This window comes from Oreochromis aureus, linkage group 17 (genome assembly GCF_013358895.1).
Source record: "Oreochromis aureus strain Israel breed Guangdong linkage group 17, ZZ_aureus, whole genome shotgun sequence".
Classification (NCBI taxonomy): domain Eukaryota; kingdom Metazoa; phylum Chordata; class Actinopteri; order Cichliformes; family Cichlidae; genus Oreochromis; species Oreochromis aureus.
Genome location: NC_052958.1, coordinates 7,287,121 through 7,305,585, shown reverse-complemented (window position 1 = coordinate 7,305,585; position 18,465 = coordinate 7,287,121). Strand labels below are relative to the sequence as shown.

General features: G+C 41.9%; 1 protein-coding gene across 1 annotated transcript; it reads right to left on the bottom strand.

Annotated features, from left to right (window-relative positions):
• Positions 1 to 979: 979 nt before the first annotated feature.
• LOC116328700 (leucine-rich repeat neuronal protein 3) lies at positions 980 to 16,908 on the bottom strand. The gene is made up of 2 exons (XM_031750543.2): positions 16,540 to 16,908; positions 980 to 4,653 (listed from the first exon to the last, which is right to left on the bottom strand). Exon 2 carries the CDS (start codon positions 4,246 to 4,248, stop codon positions 2,119 to 2,121), a length of 2,130 nt encoding a protein of 709 aa, XP_031606403.1. The 5' UTR covers positions 4,249 to 4,653; positions 16,540 to 16,908; the 3' UTR covers positions 980 to 2,118.
• Between the last annotated feature and the right edge of the window lie 1,557 nt (positions 16,909 to 18,465).

The window sequence follows — 18,465 nt, the reverse complement described above, 5'->3', positions numbered from 1 at the left end:
ATATAAACAAAGGCAAATCAAGTAAGACTTAAAACAACAGTAAGGTTAAAAAGCAAAAATGTAAATGTGAGAATTTCATGATGCATGACTTATAACAATAAAATATAAGCAAAATGGCTTCCAGTATCAATACTGATATTTGGGGATTTAAAAATCTGATATATCAGCCAATATTTAGTATCTTTTAGACACATGAAACATAAAAAGATTTCCCTAACATTTGTTATGTGTAGTTATGTGTGAGTCAGCACTAAGATATTATGATAATGATTTTAAATATAAACTCGTTTTATTGTCAAACAAGTAGTAGATTAGTCAGACTCTGCTTGGATCAGCTGCTTGTTGTGTTCGTGGTGTTCAAAGCACATTCAAACACAGTTGCCAAGAGCAAAGTTGTGGCATGACCTGTGGTGGACCAAAACTGTGCAACATCGATAGCTGTAACGTGTTTGAAGGGTGTTTCTCCCAGACTTCATCTATTTTTGTTTAATGTTTATGGTCCAATTAAAAATGTCGATACCAATAAATCGGAAATAGTTAATATGGGCCGATAACATCGTCCTGGCAATAAATCACAGCCAAAAGTTCAGCCATCAGACTGCTTTTACACTCGGACAATATTTTCTGCCTTTGCCTCTGTATGATCTCACTGACAGAGGATATCCTGAATATGGTTTATCAGGGGCAGCCAATAAGAGGAAAGTTGGCTTTAAGGGAGAGGAAGGGCTCTATAAGGGCTTGTTTCAGGCAGCAGTTTGCACCAAGGCCCAGTGTATAAATTAGGGGTTACTTATACACAAATAATGGTTATTTGGGACCGTGACTCATGCAAAGTTATTCAAGTAGAGCCCAAAAAAAGAGATGAAAATGAGCATAACAGGTCCCTTTTGCTGTTGTTATAAATATGAGAATAAAATGAGAGAAAGTAGGCAATTGTTTGTAAAAGAAACAATGACATTTATTTTTTTTCTTAGCGCTTTTCTTAATTAGTCTGTTGTGCCCATTGATCACATATAATACAGGTAATATAAAAATGGCTTTTTAACTTGACACCCAAAGCAACAACAAAATGTTTTCTTAAAATATGTATGCTAAAAATACTGAGAAAGTATTTCCACTAAAAGTACTGGAGAATAGCTTGTGACTGCAATGATGACATGACTGTGTTTTGCTGTGGCTGATGAATTTCTTCAGTTTCCTCTCCGTTTACCTCACGTAGCTCTTGTTGTAGGCACTTACCAGGGCATTAACAAACCACCTCTTGAGGAGATAAAACATCACTCGCTTTAGTTTTAAACAACTCGATATATTTGTTTGAGTCCAGTGTTTTTGCCAGTCACCATTGCAATGAGAACTACAAAGCATAAACAGCCATTTGGCAAATATCCTCTCTAGATACCCATTTTGTCGCTGAATTTCATTAAGCTTAATGTGATGTTGTAATCAAAAGTAGTCTGCTCCTTGCCTTCATTTAAAACCCATTTAAATTGTTCACATACAGAGGATTTGTCATTACATCAACATAATAGAATATATAACAATATTTCCATGAAAAATCAAGAATCCGTTTTTAAATAGAAAAAGGGGGGGTATATTTCATCAAAAGGCTTACACCATAGTCACTGTTATTTGTCTACTCTAATAAATCTCCCTTCCCATAATAGACAGGTGTTATTACTGTATCTCTAACTCGTCTATGGATGTTTGACAAAGCACAGACGGTATTGCTTGGGACCACACGGACAGTTCCACAACTCTGAACACATTTAACAGTCAATTACAAGAGAGCTGACCTTCAACACGTCCACTTCCTTTTCTCTGCCTGCATTTCTGTATGAATGGTACTGTAATCGAATTTTTTTGCAGTAAATACCCCTTCCTGTTGATGTTAGCTTGGTTTGATGGTTACAAAGCCACCACTTCAACTAGGGTTGAAACTGGGATAGCATGTAGTCAATTTAAACCGTTCCATCCCCTTCCAGTAATAGTTCTCCCAGTGTATCTGAGCTGGGAACGGGCAATGGGTATGCCTTTGAAAACAGTATATCATCGTTCACCCCTGCCCAGTGGCCTTGTCCATTTGCTGTAGGTGTGTGGTGCTCTACAAAGCTGTGGTTCTTAAAAGGCATTGTCAGATACATTTATGACTGTGGCTTTCACTTCCACTCCACTTGGCAGTCCCTTACCCGTAACCCACAGCTTTGTAAAGAAAGATGAGTGCATACCGGGAGCTTCCACTGGTATCAGCGAAGCTTTAGAGTCCCATTTCCTTATATCCCCATAAAGGTGGTGGTTCCTCAGAGACACATAAATAAACAGGCAGGCCACTGAAATCACAGCCAGGAGCACACCAAAGACAGTGATTACTGCTGCATCCCATTTTTCTGTGTCCTTGGCTGCCAACTCTAATCCCTTAGTGGTGACAGTGACACATTTGGTGTCATGGTTGTAGTGGATGTTGCGGATATCCACACAGACTTTGTAGTGAGTGGCGGGGCTGAGATGGGTAAGGTTATACACCTGGACATCTGAGGGAACCCTGGTGGTAAAAGCCATGGTGGGATGGTTGGCATCTGAAACGGTGTACCATTTAATGTTGGGAGCCAAAGTGCCAGGGCCAGCCTTCCAGGAAACCAGAATGGAGTGTGTCTCCACTGATTTGACTTCAACATTCAGAGACCCATTGACAGGTTGGGGAAAATATCCGTTTACCTCTACAGAGACGGATTTAAGATCAGCACCGACCAAATTATGGGCAACACAGGTGTAAACACCAGCTTCATTTTCTGTTATATCGTAAATGTCAAAGGTTCCCTCTGGGTGCATGTAGAACTTGTCAGACACGGTGTTAGGCAGGACCCTGGTGCCAGATGGGGTGATCCAGTAGATGTCCGGCTCTGGTTCGGCAAAAGCCCGACAATGAAGTGACACTGAGCACCCACTCTGTGCTTTAATGTGCCCTGGCATGCTTTCGGGTGATATCAGTGGCAGGCAAATCTCCATCATCTCCCTGAAGTGCACCTGCCGGACATGCTGGCCCTCGTACTCCGGAGGCTCTACGCAGTATAGTGAGTCAGGCTCCATGAAGCGGATGTTGGTCTTGTTCATGTTCATCCAGCGGACTACGCAGTCACAGCGGATTGGGTTACTGTGCATGCTTACCTCCCTCAGATTTGGAAGAGATTCGACAGTAATCCTGTGGAGGGCACTGAGAGCATTGCCGTTTAGCATAAGGGTTTCCAGTCGTGGGAGTTTGTAGAAAGCATTAGGATGGATATACGAGAGTTTAGGATTGTTGGTGGCTTCGATTTTGGTCAGCTCAGGGAGGTTATTGAGGGCAAAGCTATCAATGGAAACTAGCTCTGGCATGCTGTTAATCCCTAGTTCTTTCAAATGAAGCATATCCACAAAGTCCCCTCTTTGTATCCTAGTAATGGGGTTTTTGTTTAGATCCAAAAACTTAAGATTCTTGACATTTCTCAGGGCAGAGTGAGGAACCTCGGGAAAAATATTATCATAGAAAGAGATGCTCTCCAAGTTATCAAGACCAGCCAGTGAATCATCAGGAAGCTGGGACAGGTTCATTCTGGTAAGAACAAGACTGCGGAGGTTATTTAGAGGTTTGAAGTTCATGTCATCAATAGAAAGAACTGGATTTTCACCAATCATTAGGATCTCCAGATTTGACAAAGGTTCAAACCACTCTCGTTTAATGACACTCAGCTTGTTAGAATTGAGATGGAGTCGCACAAGGTTGCTTAGACCCTGGAAAGCCAGCGGAGCGATAGAAGAGATGAGATTGTGATTCATGTAGAGCTCCTGAAGGTTCGCCACTTCTGACAGGCATTGCTCAGGAAGCTCTCGTATCCAGTTCTCTTCCAAGTGAAGGGAGAGCAGCTGAGTAAGATTCCCAAGGTGGACGTTGCTGATTGAGGATAAATTGTTTTGCGATAAATCAATCTCTGTGATATTGGGCATGTAATCCAAAGGTCTGTCAATCCTCTCGACGTTGTTTGTTTGCAGTAACAGTACTTGCGTGCCCGCTGGTAATTTTTCTGGCAGGCTAAAGAGTCCCAAATCATTGCAGTCAACTGTCTGCGCCTCCATGTAGACAGAAGTAGGGGAAAACCAGGGTCTAATCTCACACACACAAAGCTTTGGGCAATCAGGCCTCAGCTCAGTGGCTACAACAAAAGAGGCCATGGCCAAGCCAACAAAGAGATGATCCACAAATGACAAGTCCTTCATATTGGACCGATTTCCTCCAGTCAGAAATTGGTCCTTGTAGATTAATTGGTCTGAGCTATTAACTTCACAAATAATGACTCATTTGTTGCAGCCGCTGTGGCAACTGACTCATATGCCCTGCCACAACCGCCACAGGGCTCCCTAGGGTTTTATTGTCTTCCTATGTAGATGCCCTTGATTCACTCAATGCTGGTGTCAGGGTTTGTGGCCAAGGGTGCAATCAGGCGAGCCAAAAATAGGTGGGAGGTGGAAAAAGGAAAAAAGCCTGGACCAATATTACACCTCAAAAGACTTCTATTAAGAACCTTTATAGGTATCCATAAAAAGTCTTCTTTCTTTAAAGATAACCGTCCTCGCTGATTGTCTTTACTAGCTTCCAGAATCCACAGCCCAGTCCATTCCTACCTGCGTAAAACAAACAAGACAGAGAGAAACATGTGAGTATTACCAGATAATGGGCATGGTCAGAGAATGTCATAAGAAAAGGATTTAGACATATTGACATTTGTTATAGGCACACTGATGCATGTTGACATTTATACACGCTCCCTTCAAGACGTAGAACAATGGATTTATATCTGCTTGACCTTCTAGACTTCACTCTGAGGATGTACCACATGTACCACTACTATATAGTACTAAATCTTGATGCTAACGGTATGAGTCTATTATTGGTTAAAGAGAAGGCTTCATTAAGATTCTTAAATGGCAGACATCCTAGGGCTTAAGCGTTACCCTTTAGGGCAAGCTGCTCAAAGACACTAGAATATGTCAGTCACTATAGCAACAAGTAAATGGGCAGCCAGTAATACACAACGGAGTGAGACGGTTAGGCTGTAAATGCAAACTAAACAGCTGACCTAGATGCAGTTTGCACCTGTTTGTTAGGAGACGCAGCAACCGACCGCCATGAAAATTAAAATGCATTAATGTGTTGACGTAATTAATCTTTTTAGCAATCAGCACATCTGTATGCTAATAGGATTTAGCATTTCTGGAAAAACAGGTCATGCAGTTTACCAGTGGACACAGATTACTAACAGGTACCTGAAGTGAAGACAATAAGTGATTATTATGGTATTGTCTTGAACATGGATATTTGAATAATGGATAAAATAGTCACAGATTGAAGATCATCAGCTAAATGTATATTATTTTTCATTTGAAAATTTGAGGATGATCACAATCTTTTAGGTCGGTGCTGAGTGTCACGATTGTTTAGTAGTTTTATTTAATATCTCTGTTTTTACTGAACTGAAAAAATACATTTCATTGACATTCGGCCGCATGTATAAGTACATAAATGAACAGGGTTGTAATAAAGGAAATGGGTGCACTGAAAAGAAAAACAACAACATCATTACCAAACACGGCATGGCACAATAAGTGTTTTAATTTTGATGATCCTGTCTGAATAATAAATTGAAGCAAATATTGTAAATTAAAATTCAATTATCTGCCCAGTGCAATTAGCTTTGTCTGAATTGTCTGCCTTTGTTCACCCTTTCATTACATTTCATACAAGACAGTTTAAGGTCATTTACTCTCATGGGCACAACAGGAACTTTAAAATGCAGTACAGTACTGTTAGCAGAAAGTGGTGCACACTTCTCTTTCCATTTTATTCTGGGATTTTTTTAGGCTAGTAAATTATCCATTAATTTCTCTGAGACACTTAAATTGAAGGCAATGGATAAAATCCATTGCACTGATTTTAGAAAGAGTCTGATTTGAGTGAAAGCTCAAGGCTATTGTGCATATTTTACTTCATTTGTAGGTCAACATATTTGCTCTCAGGTTTTTTTTTTTAACTGTTAAAAACACATATGTTTGTGCCGCTGACTACTTCTAGAGAATGATATGGTATTTACAGATGTTCTTAAAATGGAATTCTGGGAAATGTAGGCAGATTTAGGTCGTTTCAAAGTGTATGAGCTCAAACAGTACAAGGCAAACAATTTCACCTGTAACCATATTTGGTCTCTGTAAGTTTGTTCAATATTCTTACGTAACAAAGACTATTGTATGATTATTTCCATTTATAAGCATTGTAGATATATAACTATAGCTTAGATGCTTCCTCCTTCATGTGACTCACACATCTTTTTTATGGACTGTCTCGTACCGTCGTATGATTAGTGTCTCCATCACATCCTGACGTGGCAGAAGCTCCACAGTTGAAGTGTACCATGTAATTTGTCATATGTGACTGCCTCTTACTGAACAGATGGGTTTGATGGTGCTTGTGATATTTCGGGGCCTATGAGATCAGGCGCCACATCATGAGAAAAGTCAGAAGAGACAGCGGATGAAATAGAAAGAATCAAGAGGAGAAGTGTGACGGCGGCTGGAAAGTGAGAACAAGGGAAGAGAAATGATTTCATTTCATCACCCTCGCTGTTTCCACCTCGGTGGCCACGGGGGAGATGTGGTGGTGGTGGCGGAAATAAATAAATAAATAAATAAATAAATGAATAAGAACTTCTGAAGGAAGCAGAAATGCTGGAGTTTGCCCGCTGGTGGAGCCAAGCCAAGGGTTCATTCTTCAACCTGTGTGCCATCACTGGCTAGAGCGTGGTTTGGTTCGGGGAGGCAGACAGTAAGGTTGTGAAAGAGGGAGAAGGTGGGGATGGTGGTGTGTGTGTGGGGGGGTGAAGGAGGGTATTATTTTTCAAAAGCACCTGGCACTTTAATAAGCTTCTACACCCAGAGAATTCTGATAAACAGGACTTAGCCTCTCTCCCTCAGCACCGCCTCTCCATCGTGGGCTATGCAGTTGATCCGTATCCTGGAAGCACAGGACAGACTTTGTAATACAGCCTACCGCATTTAGTTCTCACCTCTGCTCGCCCTGGCTTTTCCTCCTTAGTAATCACAATTACCAGCAGCATAATGTGGTCAGGTTAAGTGTTATGGCTTAGCTTTATTGTGAATTCGCTGCAGGTGGTTCCAAGACGGGCTGCTGTTATTTGTTTTACCAGCTAGTTACGTCAGAGGGAACACTCTCGGACTAATTAATGTTTCAATCAATATTTTCTGCAAAGGGAACTGGTGTGCTGTAAGACACAGCGCTGCCCTATTTTCACAGCACACTGCTTCTCCATTAGATTCTGGCGAGGATGGATGTGAGGATGACATCGTGGACACTAAAGAGGTTTTGGAAATAGGGACAGATTGAGAGAGGGATTTCATTTGGTTTGGCGGACGCCAGTGCTTGCTTTTCCATCAAAAATCAAGGACTGGATTAGGAAGGCTTTACAGGACAATGTGCATGATGATGAGGCCAGCAAGAAGAACATATTTCCCTGCTGATTAATGAGGATGAAATTCTATTAATGATAATCCAACATGTGGTTCATAAAAAATGCAGATCTTAGATATGGTTGTGGCCAACAGTGTGTGTCTTGCAGAAAACGGACAAACGGAATATGTTACAACAGTAAAGCTTTCAACGACAGAGCCTCAAATGCTCTTTGAGGAATATCCGAATAGCTCCCAGTGAATATGAGCAGTATTTTTGCTTGAAATGCCCATCCCTAATAGAGTTTCAATACGCTTAAGGTTGGAATATTGTCCCATACTTGCATTATTTTAAGTGCACTATCCTAATCATCTACAGGCAGTTGATCACATAAATTGGTATCGTGCGACTGAATAATGCGGAGCCCACTGAACAGGCAGTCTATATTCTGAAGGCTTTGCACCATGACTACCACTTGTACAAACCTATTAGTAAAAATCCAGTCAAGTTACCGAACCACATCCCCACACACACACACAGACACACACAGCTACTATACAGAGCTAATTCCCACAGTCCACTGCTCAGTTGCTGGTAATTGAGGCAGAGCGTGAGTGGAGGGAGAAGGGAAAGAAGAGATGTGGAGGACAAAGTGACTTGCCAGAGGAGAAACGTCTTCGTTTCTGTTGTGGCATTGAGCTATTAACCTCTACTGACCCTTGTAATGCTGTCGTTGCAAGAAATATTAATCTTAGCTTGATCCAGTCAAAATCCAGTCAAAGACTGGGAGAAACAAGGTCTTCATATGGAAAAAAAGGAGAAGAAAGAAACAAGAAAAAGCATTACGTAACTGCTGGACATAGAGAAATGTGCTTAATATGGCTGGGGTAAATTGAATTCAAAGATGGATGCTGGTAATCTGTGCGTGGAAAAGCTTTACTAAATCCTAAGTACTGAGGTACAAAATCAACACCTTAGAACAGAACACGGAAAACTTGTAATGGGATCTCCTGCAACCTAATGTCTACCTGCGGTAACGCATTAAGCCAAAGCTTTGACATTTGTTGAGGGGACCTTTTATAGGTCAGGCTAAGGTGTTCACTCATGGAGCACAAGTTCCAAGGTGTCAGAGGAGAAAGAGAGTGGTGGGGGAGCAGCTCCATTACAGTGGGAGGCTGGCAGTGTAGCCCATGGGCTTTCCACTTTCAGCAGTGTTAATCCTGGCTGGGAGTATCGCAGCAAAACAAGCTGCTTGTATCTGCCTCGTTTTAAGACTGCCTTAGCTGGGTGAAATACAGGTTTGTTTACCACCGCTGGGTTTCATTACCAACACTGCTCCCCATCTCCTAGGTGAAAGCCTGAAGAGACACTGACACATTATAATCTTATAACAGTTAAATGAAAGATCTGATACCTATTAACAGGCTGAGCTCGTGTGGTTAAACATTATCGCCCAATTTGGGGTTTTGCCTCAATCCGTCTGAGGTACGCAAGTCCGAAATTCAGTCAATGTTTAGCTCTTTTGCGTTCAAGCACAAAAATCAAGAGAAACTAAATCCTCCGATATATTCACCAGGCAGATGCGAACTTTGACTGTCTGCTGTTTGATGCTGGGCTGATGACGTGCTGCAGGAAACAGCTGCCTGCTGCAGCTGAAATATACGCTATGACCTGAAAGATGCTATACAGCTCTGCTGCGCTAAAGACAGCTGCAGAGTCAGGTGGTCTGTTATTTGTGGGTTTGCCACTACACGAGATCGTCTTGAAATTTTACACAGCCATTCCGTCGATGCTTCTTAGTAGCCAAAGGTTTCAATATTCCTGCAAATTAATGAATGCAGTACTTTAAGAAACTGTGTACCACATAAATTTGTATGCCATAATTTTAATACCAATAACATTGCTACTACTATAATACTACTATACTAATAACTATACTTAAATAATTACTATAATTAATAATAATATGAACAGACATAAGACTGGTAAGCCAAACTGTGAGGTTACACAAAAACAAATTTGATTAACGGTGTAATTTAGTAAGAATTAAGTAAGAGAAAAAATTAGACTTATATAGGATTTTTAAGACTGATCCTTATACCGATATTTGGTGATTTTAAAAACCCAATATATCGGGTGATATTTTATTTCTTTCAGACACTTGAAAAATAAACAGATTTCCCTAACATTTATTATGTGTACTGAATCCTTACAAATACCAGCAATGTATCCATGTATCCATCACAGGGAACTATTATCAGTCAATACATCAGACCCGCTAATATATTAGTCAGCCTCCAATAAAAACTTAACATAATAACATAATAAGTACAGAATATGATAAAAACAAGCAAGACACACAAGCAGTGATTTAACAAAGAATTTAAAAAAAGACTTCACACAAACATACATACAGCTCCAAAAAATGTGTTTTTAGAATCTTTTCAAAGGACATCAATGAATCAGCCTTATCTCCTCAGGCAAGTTGCTCCCAAACATGCTTCATGCTTCAGGTATGTCATGATTTATTTTGATATATATATACATATATTTTATCACAGGTTTCCACATCACCTCAGTGTAAATGTTTTTTGCAATGTGCACTTTTTCACCTGCGTGTCTCATTTGCGCATGTTTGACAAGCACACAAATTCTGTGCAGGCGCCTAAGATGCTTTTATATAGCAGAGCTATTGCATCATCACTTAAGAGTAAGGAGCTTCTATAGTTATTAACATATTCCAATAAAGACGCTGTTCAGAAATGACAGCGTGATTGCGTCACCTTTATGAACCGCTATGGCTTTAGACCTTGTTAGCCGCACATTTCACTCTTAATTAGAATGACATTTGACACAATTGAAAGCCTTCGAATCTCTCCTCATTAAAATGCTGCACATTTACGCTGACATGTTGTTGCCCTGGACAATGCTGGGGTTTTTTTGTTTTTTGTTTTTTAAATATAATATAGAGATAATTTTATATGTTTTATAGTGTTTGGGGATTTCCGTAATCTGCAAATGGCACCGGACGAATTAGGACAAGGCTTCGGTTAAGAGGTTCGCGCGCTGTCAAGGTGAAAAGCTTTTTCATTCACATCTTGGCAACACCTCTCTTACTTTCCCACCAGACCACCTACATTATCCTAACACTGTGGCTGTGCAGGATAGTAATGGCACAAATACAGTTTGATTAGAGACCAGTGAGATATGACCACTTGAAATTAATGAGTATGCACAGGAGGGCCAGAAAGCAGTGGTCCAAGTGGCTCTGCGGCGCTAATTCAGGAAACCCTGACTCAAGTCATCGGGCGGCCAAACGGCCGGGCAGAACTGTTTGTTTTATTCTGTTTATTGAAATGAGTTATTATAAATCCTCCCGCTCGCTTCACAGGGCTTGGATGGGATTTAGCGAAGCGGGGAAATAGAGGTGATTGCTTTGTCACAGGTTGGGTGCTCATCAGTGCCCTGTGTGGAGACAAGTTGACCTAAGAAAGAAAATGCAATCATTTATTATACAAAACACAAGTTCTGCATGCAACGGCAGGAATGACGGAGAAAAATTTGCGAGATCAAGACGTAGGTTTTTTTCTTTTTGTGGGAAGCATATTGGCCCTCGGGGAGATGATTATGAGGCCTGCACGGTTTAAGCGGTAACAAGGCAGTATTGCATCTGCTGAGAGGTAGACATTAAACTTACTGTGGTAAAACTGGGTGGAAGACATAAAGGTCAGACGTAAGTGGAAAGTAGGGCGCAGTCGAATTGCCTCCTCTTTCAGGAGAATAGCCTGTGTATTATGGAAACGGTTCACTGGGAATTTTGATCCACTGGTAATAAGCCTTGCAAGGCTTTCTTCACCCGTCACCCTCTCCCCAGCTCGGGCTCTTTTCTTTCTCTGTTCACTCTGTCATTCCCTTTTTCTCATGATAATACAAGCCAAATATCTCTTTTTATAAACCTGCTCTTCTCACATTTTTCTCTGCTCGCCCTTATGGAGAAATTTTTCTCCTTATGTTGTCTGTTAGCATCATCATCTGCCCAGCCATTGGGCTGTGGAGAATGACAGCATGTCATCGTGTCTCACTGTATATTTCTATGCCTGTCCTGCATAGTGTCTGCTTTTGGCCTAATTGCCTTCCCAAGACTCTTCACCCCTGCCATGCTATGTCTTGTGCATACATGTCTTACCATATGGCTCCTATTTTTTAATTAACAACTGTGACTGTGTGAGGGGTAACACTTGATTGAACTTTTGTAAAATGTTGTACATTTTGTAAATTTGGTTTGTAAAATATCTATGAAAATTTAGTGGATGCTTTCATGGAAAGCTACGACTGATCTTTTTAAAACAGTTCTGAGATGATCACAAATACTATGCAGTGTTCCTACAAACCATATTTAGATGATTGTTATAAAAAATTAAAGTGCTTGTTTTAAGTAATCAAGTGTTACTTGAGTTTCAAATAACAGAGACACAGTTCGTGTCCTGCTGTGTCCACTGTTCAGTTGTTCTTACTAGCCATCAGCTAAATCCAACCAAACGACGATTAGGTTTAGGAAATGATCATGATTTTGAGTTAAAATATGACAAGATGGATGTGAGAGCACTCTCAAAGTGCATTTTGGAGCCACCAATAAAAGACCTTGTACACATTTCTGGTATGCCACCAACTGGATGGCAGCATTTGACTCCAGGGGAATGAGATACTACTACCGAATTCCTAAATATCTTTTATCACAGAACTTAATGGCATAAATAATAAGTTAGAAAATTACTGATGATGATTAAATATCTTGACTTTGTGTAAGATGACTACTAAAGTTTAATTAACTGTAATTTTATTATTTACAGAAGGCAGTATTTCTCAAGTGTCACCCACACGAGTAATAAATATATTAGCGATGTGTTAAGACTAAGGTTGTGGTTTTATGTACTTAATACATGCAGCCACTTTGCATTATTGGAAAGCTATAGTTTATCGATCCACTGCTGCTCTACTGTATAAACACAACTTTTCAAGATGTGTTTCTTTTCAGAGATGCAGCACTTGGACCTGTGGTGAACATGCAGCACGGTCATGTTGCAATCACAACGAGTCTGATATACATTCTGGTTAAGCCCCATATTGGGCGGAGGCCTCCAGAAGGCTTAACTGTCCCTCCTTCTGCCCTTCACCTCATTGATTTACTATTATACTTTCTCCAAGGCAAGGGAGAGTCCATTAAAGAGAACCTTCTATGTGTGTATGCATAATGAAGCTTCCTGTACTTATATGTGTGTGTACGTGTGTGCATCCATGGGGGAGCAGATGGAAACCTTTCCCCTTACATCTGCACTTGAATGGCCATGAATCAGTGGCAAGTCGACTCTTAATGTAGAATCAATGTTCCAAATTAACCACAGGACCCCCTATCTCTGGTTTTTCAGCTCTTTTCTGGACAAGACATGCCCTTGGGCTGAGTGAGGGAGAACACACACACAAGGTGGACTATTGAACACTATATAACGCACCCACCTGCCTCGCGAAAGCACGCATTGGACAGGAACACATGCAAATACATGAGAAAAAGAGATCTGTGCATTTGCCGGTACGTAACGTAGCAGACTGTGTCCTCGCAGAAAAAAAAAGAGAACCCAAACACGCAGGGGCTCATTCGCATAATGCATGCAGAACGCGCCACACGGTGAAAAAGCACAGCTAGGTCCCCTTGTCTAATTCGCATAGTGCTGCATCTATTAAAATTAAGCCAAGGTATCCAGCTTAAGGCTGCCGCTGATAAGGTCAAAGGCGTAGCGAACATTCCAACACTCATTTCTCCCCAAACATAATCGCACTCACTCTTGACAAAAATCTGCATAATGTTCCATGTATAGCTGCTAGCTAGAATGAAAGAGGAAGGTGTGGGGTGGGGTGGAGGGGGAAGGCAGGGGAAATGGAGCCAGCGGCATATCCCTCAAAGTCAGAGCCAAATTGAATCTGCAGGTGCAAATGTGGCATGCGAGCTCCCTCTAAGATGCGCACCTATCTATATTTATATGAATAATATATGGCTGGTCAAGGGGCCACAAGCCTGCAGGGAATAGGTTCCCACAGAAGACGGAATCAATCATTATATGCCACTGAAATGCATTTATCGCTGGCTTGGGCCTCTTTATTATGATTTCATGGGGTTTGATATGGGCTTTCTCTTTTCTGTTTTCATTCTCAGCTACTCCTTCTTAGCCCAAAGAGACCAAATAAAGGGTTCTTTCAAAATGCTCCGTGTCTTCGGGCAGATATTCTCTGTATACGTGCTCATTTTGGCACATACGTTCACGCAGCCAACTGAGCATGTGTGCTTGTGTTTCCGTGCATCGGTCCCGGCAGCTCAACAACAGTTCCGCTGGGTTTGTTCTCGTGATGCAGCATCACTACCATTTCCGTCAGCACGCTAAGGGCCTATACGTATCAGTCTGAATGCAGAGCAGATGGACCGCACAGCAGTGGCCCTTCAGATGTCCTCCTTCGTCTCTGCTCGAGATTTAAACTGCAATATGGGCATATGTCGCTAACGTGTACCGCTCTGATGTGAGTCTGCCGAAGAGCAGCTTAATTAGTGGTTAGCAGCTTTGATTTTTATTGTGAGCATCAGTCCTAGATTCTCATAGGCCTGGCATTTTGCTGTTAACACACGGTCTGGTTTTGAGTGCACCTTTTTTTTGGTAAAGCCGTGTTCTGGTACTCCTAAATCCTTAAATTCACTCCCGCCAGAAATGTGCCCAAGCTAAGTACCAAAAAGTCCAAATCCAAGAAGTAAATGTCAGTGGATAGAAAGGAAGTGTCACATCCTGTTTTGACCTTTGATACGGACTGAAAATGGTAAAATGTCATGGATGTTTCCATCGTGGCATGTTTTGATCCACAGCTCTTTTTTCTTTGTTTCTTTCAAGTCCACCCACTAGCTCCGAAACAAACATGCACACCATTCTCTTCCCCACTGTTCCTTTTTGCCCTCTGCCTCTGCTTATTCCATTTTAACGGGTGCCTGTGTTTGTTTGGGAATGGAGATGCTACCAGAGAGTCTATGCTTGGCTGCACGGGCTGATCCCCTGCAGCCGTCTTGTGAATATGTTTACATGGATTTCACTGAGGAGCCCCCTGATGGATACTTCTGCATCTTGTTATCGCCATCAAAGAAAAAACAAAAAAAAGATGAATTTGATTGTGATGGCACTTACACTTCGAGCTTTCTGAACTCCATTTCAAACCAATAGTAGCATTTGGCACCCACACATAATTCTCACCTCGCTGCAACCTGCTGCCCTCTGACTATAGAGAAATTAATATGGAACACCCACACCGTGCTGCCGATCATGCTCTCAAAGCCTCCACAAGGCCACTGCAGGCACAATACCTTTCCCACCCCACCTCTGCTTCTCACGCAGATCAATAGGCAATTCGCAAAGCCACACACTTTAAGCGTATGACTTGTTGGTGGACATGTAATATTGATTTGTTTTGAACAAGTGTGCCTAAATTAATGAGGAAAACCAATACAGGCTTGTTTTACTGCTTTCGTCACTACTTGGGGGAGAAACTGCAAAGTGGCTGCCATGTTAGGAGTCTATACTTGATTTTGAGCTTCACAAAGTTTGCGGCTCTATCTTCCATCACATTAAATCTCAGCTGCCACTGCTCGCTCACTTGATAAATATGTTGCGGGGATTGCTTGTCAAACGCTGGTGGTCGAATGCTATAATACAGGCTTTGCGGGTAGCCAGCCACATAATTCCAGTGTGAACGGCTGAGGTTTTCTCAGTGTGGCATGGTGTCGGATGTGAGGGCACGATGGCTCTCGTGTGGCATTTCATTGTGTGGTTCACATGGAGCAGCTGCTTTGGGTGAGTCATTCGCACTGTGGAGGCCAAAATCTATTGTATCCATCACTTGGAACAAGCAAGCGGACACACACACACACACACACACGTGTGTGCGCACACAGAACACGTTTGAACAGAAGATTACAGCAATCAGAATTGGATAGCCTGCTTTGGTGAAAATCCACATTCGTCATTATCGGCCATTATCTGTTTATCCAAATTATTCAGGAATAATAGATCTGCTGAGTGGAATACATTTTGGCCAGAGAGGAGAAGCTGTGAGGCGCAGAATTTTGAGGTGGCAAGAGAGAGAGAGGGTAGGGAAAGACGCCCCAATACAGTTAAGGGATTAGTGAATGCCACCTCTCTTTCTCCAGCCGGATCCCTGGATGTGTGGGTGTACAGGCACAAGCAGGTGAAGGGATGATGATGGTGATGGTGAATGCGCAAGAAGATGCTTTCCGGCAGATGCGTTAATCACAAAGTAAAAGCCCTGGATCCGATGTCTGGCACGGCCGCGGAGGAAGCAATCAGCCTTTGAGGAGCGTGGGGTGAAAAATAAAGCCAGTGGACGTGTACTCTCATGGCATGTGTGGGTATCGACTTCTGTGTTTGCAACAGGAAGGTTTAACAGAGAGGGGGAGGGTGGGGGGAGGAGGAGGGGGAGACATTCTGTGGGTTTCTTAGAGACGTGTCTGGTGTGTGCTCACTAAGCAGCACCCGAGGACATGAAGCTGCCAGCCAATCACTCCATCCACCAACACACAAACATAGAATCGTACCCGCACACACACACTCACAAACACGGGGGCTTGTCTTTTTCTTGTCTGTAACTGATTTTCCTTCTTAATCCAAACACAGCCAAAATCCGGTCAGGTTAAAAGGCGCATCCTGCATAGTTGCGCAAAAGCGCGTCTCTACATCCAAACAGGGGGGTTCGAGGCCAGTCACAAGATTCGTTATCCGGTAGTATTTGTCCCTAATTTCTGCAATCGGCACATGAGTGACTGACATTTAGTAAGCAACCTGATGTGTATTTTTTCCTCTGTGTGTGCGACAAAAAACACAGGAATCGCTCAATTTCGTTCGTTTTTTTTTTTCGTGAACTTGTGAGCCGTTGCGCAGACGCAATCGCGCGACACGGACGAAAATGACAAATAGAAATTAGAGCAGCAAACAGAGTAAACTTACCGGGTTTCATCACCCTCGGATACAAAGCAGTTTTGTGTCTGTATTCCCATCAAGTGCGCCCCTCCGATGACGGGAGAGAGCCCCAGCGCGCAACATAAAGCCAGTCAACAATGTGTGGTCTTCTTGTTCTCACGCAGCTGATGAGGAATCAGTTGTGGGCTCTCTTCCTCGGGAAAACGCACGGGTTTCTGCATGAGGCGAAACGGCAAAGTCCAAAAGCAGTGTGGCGAAGGAACGGAGAAAGATTCGTGTGATCCTCGTGCCCTTCCCTTCCTTCCCTTCCCTTCGTCTTAACAGCGGCTGTTACGAACGCATCTCTCCCCCTCGATCAAGTGTCAGGCGGACCACATAGATGCGCCGCCGTCTCCTCGGCAGTCATTAATATTAGAACAAACCCCCGACTCTCCAGAGAGGAGCCAATAGCGTCAGAGAAACAGGCGAGGTGCGCGCAGCATCCCTGCTCTGGTTGGCCGACAGCAGCCGTCAGTCATCTCCCAGAAGCCTGTTCTCGTCTCTGTCTTTTTCTGTTAGAGGTGAAGCACGCTGCAAAAAATATCCAAATTAACGAGTCACGCAGGCCAGCGATGAGAGCTGAAGTGCTGTTTAAAACAGCAAAGGCACATTATTTCAAAATAAGCCCACCTAACGACATCCGTTTAAGATAGTTTGTAGTCCTTGTAAAGATCCCTGAAATCAAATGAAAATCTCATGATTGTGCTGTGACTGATCAAGTACATGAGGTCCACTACACTCATATCTATCCTCCAATGACAACTCAAATTTAATGGCAATAATTTTTGAAGTTATAGCTACTGTATTTTTGTGTCTGGTAGTAAACACCACTCAAGGTCCGGGCAAGGTGCTGCTCTGGGAGCTCACAGAACTCAAGAGATCTGTGTCTATATATTGTAGCTGTGTGGGGGGAAAATATGTGCAAGAGCTGGTGTTGTGTTGTTTGTTGTTGTCCTTTTCCTCAGCTCCTGATGCAGAGAAGACAGAAGTCATGCAGTATCAGAAGCTGCTGTTTGTGCTTCTCATCAATTCTTTATTTAATCTTTGACCTTTTTTTCCACCATTTTTGTCCTTCTTTCTTTTACAAGCCAACTCAATGGGATTGTGTCGCTGTAGCCACCACACTGGTTGATTCCCTCTATCCGCAATAGAGCACAAATGCAGAACCATGTTTCCATTTTAAATCTGAGGGAATATTTGATTGAATTGGTAATGTTTAGAAACCTAAATGTGCAATCATATCAAAAAGAATTCACTGATGTATAACAAAGGTAACTGCAGTAAGAAACTTCTCACTGAATTGTAGTGTGCTCAATTTATAGAGTACCAAGAGCAGAAATTTCATCAGTCTTTGTACCTCAACCACTGAATTTATATACTTTGAAATATTCCTCCTCAAACTTACTAAACTCAAAAGGGTAGCTTTCAAAAGGATTCATTAATTTGTAACTGCTAACAGGCATTTTTGGTTCCTTTTATGTCAAAGTTTTGTACATGTGTGTTATTTCCTGTGGTAACATAAAAAGTAACAGACAGTAATTTACACTAATCAGCCAAAAGACACCATCTTTGACAGGCAAACTAATTCTGTCACTCTATGTGCACTTGTAGTTTATATTTTCAATTACATAAAAGAAAATTTAACTATGGCAAAATACACACACACACACACACACACACACACACACACACATATATACAAATACGTGTATATATAAGACTAAAGCAAAATGCACACACTGTCTCTCCTTTGCTGAAGACTTGGAATCCATGAATATGGATTAATTTCAAGTTTTTGCTCATCCACAACTGGCTTCTGATCATTTGGTGATCTGTTCTCGAAATTAGCTCACCACCATCATTGTGGATAGCTTAAAATTACATTCATGTCAGTTAGCAGTTTTCTTAGCTCTC

Bases quoted from the DNA above. Each gene is read 5' to 3' on its own strand.
- LOC116328700 (XM_031750543.2), bottom strand. From the start codon at position 4,248: ATGAAGGACTTGTCATTTGTGGATCATCTCTTTGTTGGCTTGGCCATG.